This window comes from Diadema antillarum, unplaced genomic scaffold (assembly GCF_040938485.1).
Source record: "Diadema antillarum isolate AM-2024a unplaced genomic scaffold, OU_Dant_1.0 seq00001740_RagTag, whole genome shotgun sequence".
NCBI classification, from domain to species: Eukaryota; Metazoa; Echinodermata; class Echinoidea; order Diadematoida; family Diadematidae; genus Diadema; species Diadema antillarum.
This window is the reverse complement of record NW_027272423.1, coordinates 126,821-143,634: the sequence shown is the minus strand read 5'-3', so window position 1 is coordinate 143,634 and position 16,814 is coordinate 126,821. Positions and strand designations below refer to the sequence as shown.

Below are 16,814 nucleotides of genomic sequence, written 5' to 3'. Positions count from 1 at the left end.
GTTTTTTTTTTCTTTACCCTGATACTACTGTGTGAGTCAAGCTCAAGCATTTTCATTGAAAAAAAAGAGACACAATTTCCGATCACTAAAACCTTTCGTTCACCTGTACTAATATGTCGTTGCCATGGCAAAGCAATGTTTGCAATATTCAAACATATGACTTGAACATTTTTGGCAAAGATCAATGTGCGGGCTAAATTTCATGATCATTGCTCTAAAATGCGGAAGTAGCTCGATCAAAAAAAAAAATGCCCTAATTTACTGCAGCAATAATAATACGCTGTAACCACAACAACGCAGTCTCTTACATTTTAGAAAAGTGTTGCACATCTTCATAGATTCTCTATTTCCGGAATAAAACAATGCTAATAACAATCATAACGAAAATGATGATAATAATAATAATAGTAATAATAATAATAATAATAATAATAATAATAATAATAATAATAAATGAAATCAATGTTTGTGACTTTGGCGACTTGTTTTCTTTTCTTTTCTTTTTTTGATGCAGGGTCAGGTAATACTCTACCGGTTCTGCCTTTTTTTAGTGGTCCCTCAAATTGCACTTTGCGTATTTTGATGCATCTGTATATAGCAATTTTCGACCACTGCAGTTTACATGACAGTATTCTATTTATCTTTTTCTCTACCAAAGGAAGTGAAATATATACATATTTTTTGTTGAAAGATGAAATAAACTTTGCCTTGAATGTATAATGTCGGCTTATATCATGATATCTCTTGAAGCACAGTGACTCCTTTGATGGCTTCTGCATGTTACTTTATTAAGAAATAGTGATTGTAGAATGGTTTTGCTGAGAGCTGAAAAAACAACAAAGTTGTGTTTGTGATTTTTTTTTTAATTTAGTCATCATCCCGAAACACTTCTAGATATTTTTTTCTCACACATTTCTATAACCATAAACCCACAAAGCGTGTGCTCACACACAAAGATATGACACACACATAATTAGTTGATTGATGAAATAAGTGCCGAAACCGATTCTATTAATAAACAAAAATAGATAATTACACCTTGAGGCTGATGTCTTATAAACTGAAAATACTTTTTCAGGCACTTTTTACAAAGTGAGGGTGCCATGTACAAAGTAATTATTTTTTTTTTCAATAAGAGAAATGTCTGATAATATATATATATATATATATATATATATATATATATATATTCGTTACTATATAAACAAAGTAGAAGTAAAAGTGGCATACTTGGCAGGATTGCGCCATGTCGGCTGCTGCTGAGAAGAAAGCATTGGGCAAGTTGTCGCATCTCAAACTGGAGGACGAAAGATGTGGCATTGTACAAATCCAACGTGCCAAGTGTTTTCCCATTGAGAAATGATATTGAATATTGTCATTCCAGTAACTTATGGTCAATGCAAGATCTCGTATCTGCAGAAAAACAAAACATCCCACACACAACCAACAAAATTATCTGGCAAACATAGCCTATGAGAAAACTAGAAATGTCGCATTGGCGACTGATATCGTCTCTTTGCAATATCGTATGATTCTTTTCATACTGTAGGTCTACAGTACACTTCAATAATGTGAGACGACAGTTTCACATGGTTGGCACAAGAAAAAAAAATGAAGCAACAAATTAAAAGAAGCGTACGAAAATTTTGCACGATCAAAAACATGTTGGGTGCTTTGTAATACATTCCTTGAAAGAGAATTTTACTTAGATGGCAAAAGTATTTCAATTTATGGAAAAATTCCGAAAATTTGGCGTTTTTCATTTCACCCTTGACCCCTTATGTTTTGTTACCCCTCAATCTACAAACTTTTGTTAATTGTTATTTCCAGATACAATCCACTAATCAAGACAGTACTAATAAATATCACTTGATCTTGATTTTTTGTGTACAAAATCATGCCTGGACAACAATAATACAAATCACTGTGATTTAAAAACAAAACAGAAAACAAAACAAAACAAAACAAAAAAATAATCATAGTCCTGTCACTGAATTTACATCAGAGCATTTCTAAGCATTTTCTTTAAAATTTCACTTGTTGTATGTCAAGCGTAACAAACATCATTAAAAAGTTAAATGGATCTGAAAAACAGAATGTTTAACCAGGCATGCCTCGGTTATAATTTTCAGACAATGTCGTGAATGTGGCAAAAAGGGGCTTACACCGTGGCGCGTAAAGCGTGAAAGACCTTTAATCGAGTGTATGCATTGAGCTGTCTATAAACTATCGAGAAAAAAAAGTGTAAAATTTGCATTAGACAACAAAAATTTAGAACTTTTAAGAACCTGACCTTTGACCCTTGACCTTCTATCCCATGAAATGTTATCTAAGGCAATGCAATGTTCATTTCCTATATAACACCTTGGAATTGCCGCCAGACATGAATTCTGAAAGAGCAGACTCTACGCTTTAAAATGATATATAATTCAATTCAAATGAATTCTTTTAACCTATCTATATATTTGAAGAAAAAAAAAACACATACTCTAAAAAAACGTGACACGAGCAAAGTAGATGTGGTGTAAAAATGAAGTGCAATGTCTATTCAAGCGCTTATTCTTTGCCAAACCACGATAGTTGTGCGATGAATGGGGAAAAAGATAAAACAACACAACAAACAAAACATAAGCAAAGACAGGATGTAGACCACTGGAACAGCATCAACGAATGTTTACCAAATTAAACAGAAATTTAGCATGCTTTGTATTAAACTATTATGTTAAAGAATAATGCAAACTTTCAAATCATCATCCTTTCAAATATCAGAAGAGTTGAAACTGAAGAATGTGTATTTGTTTTTGAAATGAAAGGAGGTCTCTGATAAATGCCCTACCACACTCTTCTACAAAATAAGTGTTGCAGAAAAACTATTGAATAAATAATCTTCAATTCCTTTTGTAGATGAAGAAGAGCTGTTACAGATTAAAAAAAATATATATTAAAACTCAATATTGCCATGGTTGACCTCTTTCACCTTTTCTTCTTTTTTTCAGTCCTCACGTAAAACCAAGGGGTCCGACTTTTTGTTGGTTTTGTGATACACTGTGACACACATTCCTGGCAAACGCACATGTAATGTCGTTGTTGTTGTTGAAGATCTTACCTGACAGTTCGAAGCCTTGTCTGCTACGATCTTGTAGAAATCAGTTTCAAATTTTGAGTTAAACAAGTCCATTGCTACTTCGCGCAGCACAGTGCTGGAACACATTCCTTCCGCCAGGTCAAGTAACAAAGTTCTTCCGCAGTTGGAACGGTCAATATGTAACGATCGCTAATGGGAGAGAATATTGACAGTTTGAACAGTGATGATCACTAGGAGTGGAATGCTAAAAATCCAGGGATCAAGACAATTGAGTTGTGATACTTTCAATGGTCATATCTTTATTAACGTAATGCCGGGAAATAGTTTAGAAGGAAGGGCGAATGTTTTGTCTCTACTATACGAGTCCGGACTGAGAGTCTTGGGTTTGACTTCATCAACACGGATCTAGGTGCCCTAAATACAGGTGCGATACTGAATACTCATTATGGCGTTCCGCGTCAAACACGCTGGCCTCACAATACCATGAAACAGTTTGATTTTGAAAGAGAGTTGTGATTCTTTCAATGGTCATATCTTTAATGACGTAATGCCGGGAAATAGTTTAGAAGGAAGGGCGAATGTTTTGTCTCGTCTATACGAGTCCGGACTGAGAGTCTTGGGTTTGACTTCATCAACACGGATCTAGGTGCCCTAAATTTGATTTGATTTGATTTGATTTATTTCTGCTTAATTTCGTTACATCAGATAGGATCATGTACATGTCATTTATAACAAACAGTATATCGACACATAGTTTTTAGTACAATTATACAAGACAAATACAAACATATAAGCTTATGGAACTTAAACAGAAGGGTCTCCAAAATAAGCCGAGGCTTGACGGTATGGAGACTATATGCTTACCTACTCTGAATAGAATAGGGAATAGAGAAAGAGAGAAATAGGGAAGGGTAGGGGGAATAGGGAAATTTACAGAGTGTATGGGTACCACTCCAACTACTTTACAATAATAGTAATGATGATAAATACAATATGATAATGATATTAAAGTTAACACGTTCAATTGCCTTTGCCGGAGTAATGACCGAATATGCACTATGAAAATAATAATATGTGAATACAAAATATCTTATACGTATTGTTATCTGACATTGAATAAAATATATCGTGCTTAATTGTTTTATGTACGCAGTAATGGTAAGGCACCTCGTGCACATGTATGCTCATAATATATACATGATGTATCCTATACATACATTATACATACTCATATTCATAATATAGATAGATAAATAAATCGATATATGTATGCACACATCCATGCATTATGTATCACGTACATATTCATATACATTTGATTGAATACAATAAAAGAATCAGAATGTTATCCTGGGGAATACTGCTTAAGGAGGTGAAGTTTTACAGCCTTCTTAAATGAATACATAGTGGTCATGTTTTTAATTTCAATGGGAAGGGAATTCCAAGTGTCAGGGCCGGAGTGTCTGATAGAATGATGCGCGAGTGCGGTTTTGGGGTTAAAGACACTCAGTCGTGGCGAGTGGTTTGTGCGGCACGGAGACGAACGCAACACGCTGCCTCCCCCATTCTGTATCAAATGTAGTGACCCCCGAATGAGAATAGCGCTGGCTCAATGGGTCAGCGAAAATACGGTAGGCTACAAGAGAGCTCCCTGTGCTTATCTCCTAACCCAAAATGGCTGTCCCAGCGAGCCACGAGAGCTTCCGAATGGACGCTCACTCTCAGTGCGCATGCGCATGAAGAGAGGCCAAAAGAGCCACGCGTCTTCTGGCCTCTCTCCTCCAACCACCGCAGCTCGCGGTGACAATATTTGTGTATGATGCGTACACACACACGCACACACACACACACATACACACACACACACACACGCCGCAGCGTCTTCTGGCCTCTCTCCTCCAGCAGCTCGCGGTGACAATGTTTGTGTATGATGCGTACACACACACGCACACACACACACTTGTCTCAGTGGTAGCATTAAACAAACTTCGGTCGTTCGGAGTTTACGTACCATTAGGGATGGCGATCGGCTGCCTTTAAATAAATGTAAATTTGTGGATTGTCTGGTTGGATAAGAGTGAATATCTGAATTTGACCGAAATATTATGTTAAACATTGGAGGCAAGAGGTTTGACTTGAGACAAAACATAAATACAGCTTTTTTGGAGAAAATTTATATCATTTATCTTAAGGGATTTAAGCTGGAAAAACAATGGGTCGGTGTGATCTCGAGAGCGTGCTCGACTGCACACTCGTATTGCTTTTTTTCTGTAGGAGAAATATACGGTCTGTGTTACATTTGTGGGTTGCCCAGATAATGTTGCAATACGATATATATGGTAAGATTAAGGCATTATACAGGGTAAACAATACACGAGTTGGTAAAAAATACTGAAGCTTAGTTAACAGGCCAACGTTTCGGGATATAGGCAAAATGATGTGTTTTACATGATCATCCCATTTTAGGTTTTCATTTATATACTCACCAAGAAATTTATTAAATATTTTCCTTTCAAGAGATATACCATCAATATACAATTCATATTCTGGTAGATCAGCTTTTTTACATTTAAAATGAATGAAATTAGTTTTGCTTAAATTAAGTGCCAGTATAATTACTTTTAAACCATGTAGATAATTTCGGTAATTCATTGTTCAAAGTAGCAACTAGGTGGTTTAGGTCAGCATGTGAGTAAAACACATTTGTATCATCGGCAAATAATATATACTGTAACATAAATGATGCGTTTGAAATATCATTAATGTAAATTAAAAACAATAACGGCCCTAAGATCGAACCCTGGGGAACTCCACATGTTACAGGTAGTGTATTGGAGGATACTGAGTCAAAGGAAACAAATTGTTTTCTACATAACAAATAGTTTTCAAACCATGTAAGTGCAGTGCCCCGAACTCCGTAATGTCGTAGCTTATATAATAATATTTTGTGGTCAAGAGTATCGAATGCCTTGCTCAGATCCATAAATATACCAATTACATGTTTGCGATTTGCCAAGGCACCCGATACTCTATCAAATAACTGCATTAGCGCGTGATCTGTAGAATGATTGGTTCGGAAACCGAATTGATCAGGATTGAAGAAATCATTCTGACACAAAAATCCATACAACCTATTATACACAATTCTCTCGAGTATTTTGGAGAAACTAGAGAGAATAGAAATGGGACGGTAATTAGTTACACATGTGGGATCACCTTTTTTTTATAAATCGGTATTACTTTAGCAATTTAGAAGGAACTTGGAAAAATACCAGAAGAAAGATATGGACTAAGGGAGACAAAATACTACCTATAATCTGCTTAAGTAAATTGGTGCTGATTGGTGCGATACTGAATACTCATTATGGCGTTCCGCGTCAAACACGCTGGCCTCACAATACCATGAAACAGTTTGATTTTGAAAGAGGGTGAGGATTTCAAATTCTTTGATGTGTGCACACAGACAAACACAGACACAAACACATACATCTGCCACATATTGTTTTGAACATTAATTCCCGATTTGGAAACCAGTGAGCAACTCACCGCTTGGTTACAGTGCACCATGAAGACGACACCTGACTTAGTGTGCTCTGACATATCAGGAGACAGTCTGTATTTATCCCATCGTTCTCCCACTGCTTTAGCTGCCTCCTCAGTGTGACATTCAAACGCAACATCAACGCAGAAATACTGGTGGGCACACTTTGTCAATCCATCGATGATATCAAGGCGAATCTCATTACGTAAGGTTGAGATGAAATACAGAAGGTAGCGGAATTGCTCAAATTGGGCAAGAAGTTTGTTTTTCAGTTGACTGTAGTCGGCGTGATTATTGGTGTACACATTTTCAATGTATACTCTTGCAATATACTCTTGGAACAATTTGTGGGGAAACGAAACCGTTGATAAAACGAGGGATTGAGTATTGATATTCCGCAGACGCCTCCTGTTGATGACATCTCTTTCTCTCGTCAGAACCCCAACCCTGCAGCATATTTCCAAAGTATCAGGACACTCTCTAAATTGGTCTTCCTGAAATATCATATTGTTTTGCAACAAACCGGTCAATGCTATCTCACTTATGTCTTGAATTGCCCTATCCGCTTCCTTTAAATGATCATGGGCGTTCTTGCTCTTTTCATTTTGGAATGCTTTTGCCGCGTAGTGTTTTCCCAGGAAAGTGATCATTTCTCCAAAAATCTCAGAGAAAGTTTGCATTCTTGTCAGTTCCTCTCGTTCCTCTTTACTGAATTCTTCCCACATTAAACAGAGCATTGCAGAGTAGATGGGAAACGGAGCCATGTTCGACTGGATCACATCATTTTCCTCCATGAAAGTGATTAAGTCTTCTGCCAAAGCGTCCTTCTGTCTTATCCGAAAGTATTTCTTGATATAAACTGATAAATTGTCCATGTTAAATCCGTCAACTCTGATAAATGTGTAACTTTCTGCAAGGCTTTTGACAGCGGTGAATTCATGTCTTCTCCACGGCCTCGTGGTCACAATTACCTTGCATGACTCATATTGGTCTAATGCTAAGATTCGAATGATTTCACTGCTGCTCCTTTCTTCGATTTCTCCGTTAAACTCGTCGAATCCATCAAATACAATAAGAATTTTATTCAAGTTGTTCGAGATATATCGGTCTATTTGATCTTGTGTTGCTAAATTTGAGTCAGATAAATAAGTTTGCACTATACTACCGATACTTTTCCCGTCGGTCACATCTCGAAGAGGAATTACGAGCACCATATCGAGATCCTGGAGAATCCGTCCCTGGCACCAGTCCCAGGCTATCTTAGAGCACAGCGTTGTTTTACCTACGCCACCTTCACCCTGGATCAAAAGGCGTTTGGAAAGGCTTGAACTTACATCATTAGTTACAAGGTCTTCGTACGTTATAGGTGAAGCTTTGCGCATGTCACCTAGGTCTAATAGACTCAGATTTGTATAAATGGCATCCAAGTTAACACTATCCATAAAGTTGAGTGGATCCACAGTGACATTGCGTCGTGACAACCGGTAATACACCTTAAGCTCTTCTTTGATTTGCTGTACTTGTCCCTTCGTAAGAGATGATGAGAGCAGTGCTAATGGAAAGCAAACCAAGACAAAAATTCATTAAACATAGATATAGACTTATAATTATGCATATTATGCATACCTATCGTATTATATGTATCCATACTAAAAAAAAGGGGGGGGGGGTATTAAGTGAACTGTTTAGTTCTCACATATTACGGATGTACATACTATATACTGATTATGCTATACATTTCTTTTAAAAACATTATAATTCAGATATGTTTCTTAGGCGCAATTTTATCTGTGCAAAGATTTTTGTTCATTTTAACATTATTACGTAGAGTTTTTGATATTGCGTTTCTGCACAAGAATAGACCATAAATACCAGAACCTTGACGGAAACAAAACGAATTGCCGTACAATGGAATCTGTACGATTCCAGTTGCGTAATTTTGGTTTTATTCGGAAATATTTGACAAAAAGAGCAGCAGAACAATTTATACATTCTCGTAATTTCTGACGTATAGATTGTTGTAATTCTTTGTTTTTTGGCATGTCAACAAATCAACGCTCTACAAATTCTTCAAAATTCTGCCGCAAGATTACTGACCTATAGTAGGAAAACTGCTCACATTACATCAGTGTTACGTTCTCTTACTTGGCTTCCTGTTGAAAAGCGATATGCTTTCAAAATTGCTCTTCTTGTGTATCATGTGGTTCACTCAACTGCACCCGAGTATCTCCAGAATTCGTTATATTGTAAAAACCATCCTCGTAGAGTTTGAGCATCTACTTCCTTTTCATTTCAGATACCTAACGTTAAGCATTCATGGGGAACTCGTTCTTTCTCCCACATTGGACCAAAAAGATTGGAAAGATATTCCTGTGACTGTTCACCAGTCATCCTCTGTGGAATTGTTTAAAACATCCCTAAAACATATATGTTTAAAATGTTGTAGGAATAAAAAAAAAAGTTAAGATGTCTCATAACTGCTTTATCTTATTATTTCTTTCTTTCTCTCTTCTCCTAACCTTAACACTAAAAGCGCCATGAGTATCTTTTGATGGACTGCTGTGCTTTAAGAACATACAGTATTATTATTATCATAATTATGATGATGATGATTATTATTATTATTATGGTATCATCATTATGAAGTCAATGTCACCTAATGTATCAATCTTTGTTAATTTGTATTTGTAATACATTGTCATTGCTACTATTCCAAAGCACGCCTGAATAACCCTATTTTCGTTTGTATAAAACTGCAACTCCTTCTTATTCCAATCATTTCTTAAATATGGATTCTACAATTAGTTACCAAACTTTAATCTTTTGTGTTCTTCATTTTAAATAATTCGACTCTAGGGGGATACATGTCAACTCTTCGGGAAAACAGAAAAAAAGAAAGCACAACTGCTAATGAGAATGTTCATTTATTTTTGGAAGCACCAGACCGTACTTGGATCACAATTCATAATGAATTACAATTACGTGACAAGTAAAAACATGTACTATCATAATGGTAAATAAGAATTAGAGAAGGCAAGAAAACGTTGTATTCATTACACACTTCTCCATACCCAGCATTAATGTTTCTTCTTCATCAACTCGCTCCGGTCTCCGCCAGCAGGGATTCCAGCCGCATCCTGTGAAATAGAACATCAAGAAAAAAATACAATATCAAAAGGTGGTATGATATTATGTATTTAATATATTATATATATACATATATATATATGAAGGGTTTGTTTGCAAAAACCGATAAGTCCATTTTTGAAGATTTTGAAGTACGATGTCATAAAGTACAAAAATACCTTTTGAATGATATATTGGTCACTACATATAAAGGTATATTTCTGAAGTTATGGTCAAAAGAAGCAAAATTTTTCTTATTATTCTCTTTATTTTTCTTGACCTTTAATCGCAAATATCTCCATTTGGCAAGTACATATGGACTTATCGGTTTTTGCAAACAAACTCTTCATATGTATATATTCATTTACCTTGGACCACGGAGTGGTTCATTTGCTTTGGGCGCGCGAAGACCGGTCCGTGCGCTCAAGGTCAATGAATATTACGCTCTGCTGTACATTACATAGAACCCTTTTTTCCTGAATCCTTCACAAACTTTTCGCATATATCATTCGCTGTATCTAACTCGTACTACCATGACTGGGCATGAAAGTGAAGTGAATCTATGGTACTGGTGTCCGTTCTGATGACATGTATAAAAGAAGAGGGGCGTTACAAAACAACAAACTTGAATAATTAAGTCAAATATACCTTTTCTATATACTTTAAATAACAGTGTGTGGATGAAACAAAAATTCACATTTAAATACGTTTTAATCACGGTTCTCTCCTTTTCTCCTCCTAGAAATAACACTACGCCAATATGAATGAACATATTAGGAATTTGACTGCCCATACGCTAAATTGAACAATTGAAATACCATTTTCCTCCATGTGCTGGCAAATTTGAATGACTAAAGAGCACGTGCCAATTTGAATGCCCGTTTTACGAATCGAAAGGCACATGTGCGAATTTCACTGATCGAAATGCTAAATTGAATGAACCTTGTATCAAATTGACTGACAAAGGTACAAACTTAGCGGAGAAAACCTATATCATTATTATGATTATCATTATTATAATTATTATTATTATGACTATGATTATCATTATTATTATTATTATTATTACTACTACTATTACTATTATCATCATTAAATCAAAACGAGCAGCTGGATTTTGACACACTTAGTAAATAAGCCTAAATCTACCCATATGAATTATACTAATTTAAAAATCAGTCTCTTCATTTTCCCAAAAGCTATTTAAGTTGAAAGTGCATGCGGTTAAAGGATATTTACGAAATACAGACAGTGACAGAAGGATCTCTACTATATGTGTTTTAGTATAATCCACATAAACAAGTTCTTGAAAACCAATAAAGATCACAGTTTTCTCATTTCTTTTATGAACTTTTGTTTTTCAGTAAGATAAATCAACATTATTGCTCTGTCAGAAAGTGCAAACAAATTAAAGTTGACTAGGTTGACCCCTTTCACTATTTTAAGTCATATTATGAAACTGGGTCGTGCGACTTTTTGTTGGTTTCGTGATTCAAGTTCACACAATGATTAAGTAAATGCATAAGCACACACACGCTTTTCGCTTCTTTTTTTTTGTCGGTGTCACCTGACACTGCAATCACATGTGAATATACAATCGTAGTATTTCTATGGCCTGTAATAGAAAATAAACTTAGGGCCTACGCAAAATGCAAATTGATAATTTCGGATATGAGATTACGTAGAGAGAGAGAGAGTTATCTAGATGGTTCGAAAACAAAGCACAAAACAAATAAATGAATAAATGATTAATGAAACAACGAAATATCGACACCTTTTCTTGGTAGGAAGTGCGGATGATACTTTTGCAGAAACTTTCCAACAAGGGAGAAGAGGATGGATACAGCCACGGATACACCAATGACTAGTCCAACGATGAAACCAACATTATCACGTTTTCCTGAAAGTTGGTCTAGACGCAATGAAAAACGTGTTATCCTTTCGTCACTCTGTTTCATCGAAAATATGAAACATGTGTATTAATTAACATGACCTTTTGCTGCAATATGTTATATGTCTACGTAACTGGGTAGTGCGACAAAGTATTTTACTACTAGGTTACGACAATTTCTCACTATAATCATTATCACTATATCACACAATACTAGGAAAACTCGCGGGATAGCCTCAAGGTTATCTTTTTTTTTCAATTTTTTTTTTTACATATGAAGTTATCGACTCATACAGATATAATCTGGTCAAAACCCAAACCAAATTCATTCACAATATTTGTACCTCTTTCCATGAATCATTTGGTAGTGCCAACAAAAGCGATTAAGTGCTAATTTGTTATTGTTAAAAAAGGGAAACTTTGTTCACAACCTGATATGGGCAGAAGAGTGAGTTCCTTGGTCGATGTTCCATTCAGCGAGTCACCAGTAGCTATACACATGAAGGTCTGTTCCTTTCCTTGTCCAGATGAAATGGATATTGTTTCACTCCTCTCGTATGTGCCGTCAGATAACATTTTCTGTCTTGAAACCACGGAATTCAGTCTCTTTCCAGGTTCTTCAGTCCATAGCATGGAAATGTTAGGCTTGAATCCACTCACAACACACGTAAGATTAAAGGTGGCAGTGCTAGGCTTAGTAATTTGGTATGTACACCCACTCTGACTGGACTGAATTTTATCAACGCATTCCTCGATTGTATGGTCTGATGCCATCGCTAGGGGGAAAGAAAAAATAGTTGCAAAATATCGAATAAAAATTTTGCCTTTGTTGCATGGAGTTCTGTAGATTGTGTTTTGGGAAATGCAGACTGTGTTATCCGATTCGATGAAATACTTGCGTGGGGGCCGCTGTTGTGCATCGAGCGGCAACAACACTGATAGTGAAGTCCAGCCTTGTATTAGATTGATATGGTACGTTACGGTAAGGTACGGCACGTAAACCTTTGGAGCTTTCGAGCGTTCTTCTGGCTCGGTTTTGGTACGTTTTTGAGAGCGTGTGTTCTAACGCATCATAATTTTGTTCCTTGTATTTACCAGAACAAATAAAAAAGACAAATTAATAGAAAAGTGTACTTAAACAAGAACGTTATATAGACTTTGTTACTTGGCCAATGTGCTCTGACGAGTAAGCAATAACAGTGCATAATTATATTCATATAGGTTAAAGCGGAGAAGGTGAAATTGCATTCTACTGTTACATTAAGAATATGAATGCCTGTAACCTCTTGTTAAAAGGAAGATAACGATTGGCACGTTCAATAGTGGACTGTGAAGCATGGGATAATTCCTAAAGTTGTGCGCATGCGCATCCACGAGGATGTTCTTCATTACTGGTTGCAGATGTCTCGAACGTGTTCACCCTAGTGTTTTGCCGTCGTTTGAACCTACAGAGACGACGTTGTTGGTGTGATATCTGCACGTAGCATTATGCGAGGCATAACATTTCAACCTACAAAATGGCCCTAATTTACTCGATTCTGCAAGCAGAAGCAAGTGGAATGGAAGCGTAAATTTCTGACAACTAATACATACATTTGTCTGTAATTTGTCTTTAATTAAAACAATTATGTTACAGAATAACCTACACAATCAAAAAGTTTCATATCTGAATCGGCAATAATGGCAGTCAGGTTGCAGCATACAGTCCCAAACGCCGAATTTGGTGCCAGCCGTGAAACTACTTCAGTCTAGGCACACAAGTAAAATATGCAGGCGCATAAAGTTGGATCTAGCGTCATAATGTATAACAACATGAATTCATCAAAGTACCGCTGATATATGCGAAGGAAATTTTCTCCAAAAGTCTATGGAGATTCGGCATGATTATGATCTTGCAATTACAACTGCAAAGATGACATTACTGAGCTGATTGCGCCGTCGTCGCGTGATATTGAAAGTTCGAAAGAATTGATTTACGTGGCTCGTCAATATTGCGTGTACTCAAACCAAAGAAAGATAAAAAAGGACACATGCTTCGCAGTCCTATATCAAACACGCAAGTCGAAAAGTCCGTAATATTTCATTTTTCATTTCATTTATTTCCACATCCTGATAAAAAGCATTTACAAAAAATACAGGAATGATACATACACAGTAGGACATTGCAACAATACAAGAAAAATAAGTCCAACTTACACGGATTTTACAACAAACAATCACAACATAAAAGCAGCTATTTCATTTTGTGGGGGGATCAACATAGACCTTTGGTCTTTCTATGGCTGATCCCAAGTGTTACAGCAAAGAATAGTTACATTGATGCAATACACACAAGAAAAACTATACTACAAAAGTGCACAATACATATGAGAAGGCAAGAGTTATCAAAGTGTGGTGCTTGTACATTGCATAAGACTTCAAATTTATAATATATCTTTATGAACAAGGAATGATTTGTTTTTTCTTTTAAATATTGAAAGTCTATTAGACAGCTTTATCACATTTGGCAAATCGTTCCATAGAACATGTCCCGTATATTTGAAAGTGTATCTTGAAATGCAATATCTAAAATTTGGGACATTATTGTACACTGACAACTTGTTTATCAGCTGCACAAATTCCTGCCCTTTATCCTTCTTTTTATTCAATGATTCGTGAAAAGTTGAATACACTGTGCGATTTGTAGCTCCGAAACTAAAAGAAACATACCATAAAGTGACAAAATACACTTAATTGGAATGAACAAACCTTCGCAATTAGAAACCCATTTCATTTGAACAGACGAATTCCCGGGGTATATACTATACAACAAATTATACTTTTATGTGGGTATCAATCCCTTCTTTATTTTCGAATAAAGGAACCTCTAGCTTCAGGAAATAAGTGTGTTTGGAATATGAAGATTCAGAATAAAGAAGAATATCATTTTAATGTACCTGCATAACAAAGAAAAACCCATATTGAATGACCTGCATGCATGTCTAGCGTGCGAGAGTAATAGATTGGCATAAATGCCTACTAGTATACAGTGTAAAGAGTTTGCCACTGTCTGTTTCGCATTCTCTTCTATAATGAATAGTGCTTTAGAGCGCAGTTTTAGTATATCACTCTAGTAACCATGATTGCTGCTATGAGGAAACATGCTTCAATGCTGGGGAAATATTCTAATAGTCCTGCCAGCTCCTTTGAATATTCTTATTTCCAAGGCCCAAGTAAGGCACAAAACTTTAGAAAGTAAATTCCTAAGAATAAGGGGTAAATTATTGTGAGAGTTCAAACAAAGCTCATTATGTCCTTGTGCACGGCTTTGAAAAGGATTTCAGGGAAGCTGTATTAATTTTGCAGCATAAACGATACCTTCTCTTACCGTTTCAGCAAAATATCACTTACATGTAACCGTCAAGAGAGTGGAGAGCTCAAAATCCTCCGAATTCGTCAAAACCACTTGACACATGTAGAGACCCTCATCTGCCACCTCCAAGTTAGTAATGACGAGACTAAAATTCTTGTCGATGTGGAACCCTTGCTCGCCGCTCTCAAATTTCCCGTAGATGAATGCAGCCTTGGTCGTCCTCGGCTGCTCTCGTGAGCTACTCTCCTTGACCCAGATTACAGCTTCAGGCTCTCCTTCAAAGTTACATGGCAGCCGGATGTCGTCACCTTTCCATCCTTGAACGATGGGGGCAGTGTTTCTCACTGGTGATATTAATAGAAATGAAATGGCTAAGCCACGACAGTGGAAACGTTGACTTTTGGCTTGTCCTTCTAACTCGCCTGTAATTTGATTTTATTTGAAAGGAATTCCACAAAGGAAATAAAGATTCCGGAAATTTAACGTATTTATAGAATATGGCTTGAGCATTAAAATTATGTTGAAACCAATGAAATACCTTCCATTCCGAGTAAAAGGAACATTTTAGCAAATATAAACCGTCAATGGGAGTTCTTCGTTTCTGAATATCGAATGTTTATAACTGTCCTGCCTTGTAAAGTAAATAATACCAGCTTATACTGAAAGCTCTTTTGCTTCTGTTATGTTGGCGTACAATGTACTTAAAATACAATTTACTTATATAAGTTAAAGCTAGGTATACGCCGTATACTCGTAATCTGTCCGTAGTTTTCTGCGTCTGAATTATCACGTGTATCATCTTTCATGACTTCATGTCTTGAACCTTATTTACAATGTACGTCGACGAAGGGTAATTTGTCAGTAGTATTCAAACTATCCTAATATTTCCAGTTTTAATGTGTTGCTGATTATATCAAAAAGATGAACCATAGGCGTTGAAGTAAGCTAGATTGAATAATTAGGTATTTTGTTTATTAGATTAAGTGGCTTAATACCCTATTACAGTCTTTAATTGAGCTCGGACTATTCGACACGTACAGTAAAACAGTGTCCATTATTACTTTGCCATGTGTTTCGATAATATGATACGATCCTTGTGACCATGTTACTGTAATGAATTTGTTGTCCCAGGGCATTTCTTTTCTATTTTTTTTTAAAATTAGCAAGTCGAACACTATGGAATATAATGCCACACTGAAACCTTTTGAAGAATCTATATCCATTAATATGATTTTTGTTAATAATATTTGGCGGCTTTCGGGTTGGCTTCCTCTTTTTGAATAGGTCTTGAACCTTTTTCCTGACATAACGGACAGTGCTAAGAAACCACATGAGAAGAGATACACTTACCTTCTACAGCAAGGCCACGTACAGAAGCAGCCAATGTTAGTAGCAGCACGGCGCCGTATTTTATATCCATCGCAGCTGGGCAGTCAAAGACTAAGATATTTGGTAGAACTTAAGGAGAGCATACAAACTCAGGTAAAGTCTGTGGATTCCTTTTTTCATCACATTTCTCAAAATGAAATGAGAGGCGACCAAACCTCATGAAAGGAATGCAAGTATACGCGTATAATGAACTGCAGTTTTTGTACTCCTGGCAAGGTACTTAATCCTCATCCACAGCCCTTGGTAAAGAACATTGGTACGCGGTTGCTTTATATATCTAATGCCTACTTAGTCATCACGTAAAACGACATATGCGCTACGCAAATAAAGTCAATCCGTTTGAGAGAAACGGGATTCTTTTTGCAGAATTTGTGTAAAGAGGTATGATGTGGCGTTTTTCCTTGTCAAGCAGCCGTCTGCTCACAAATGC

At 36.3% G+C, this 16,814-nt stretch overlaps 1 protein-coding gene across 1 annotated transcript; it reads right to left on the bottom strand.

Annotated features, from left to right (window-relative positions):
- Positions 1-15,025: 15,025 nt before the first annotated feature.
- LOC139711957 (uncharacterized) lies at positions 15,026-16,808 on the bottom strand. The gene is made up of 2 exons (XM_071623804.1): positions 16,346-16,808; positions 15,026-15,339 (listed from the first exon to the last, which is right to left on the bottom strand). The coding sequence occupies exons 1-2, from the start codon at positions 16,413-16,415 to the stop codon at positions 15,026-15,028; spliced, it is 384 nt and encodes a 127-aa protein (XP_071479905.1). The 5' UTR covers positions 16,416-16,808.
- Between the last annotated feature and the right edge of the window lie 6 nt (positions 16,809-16,814).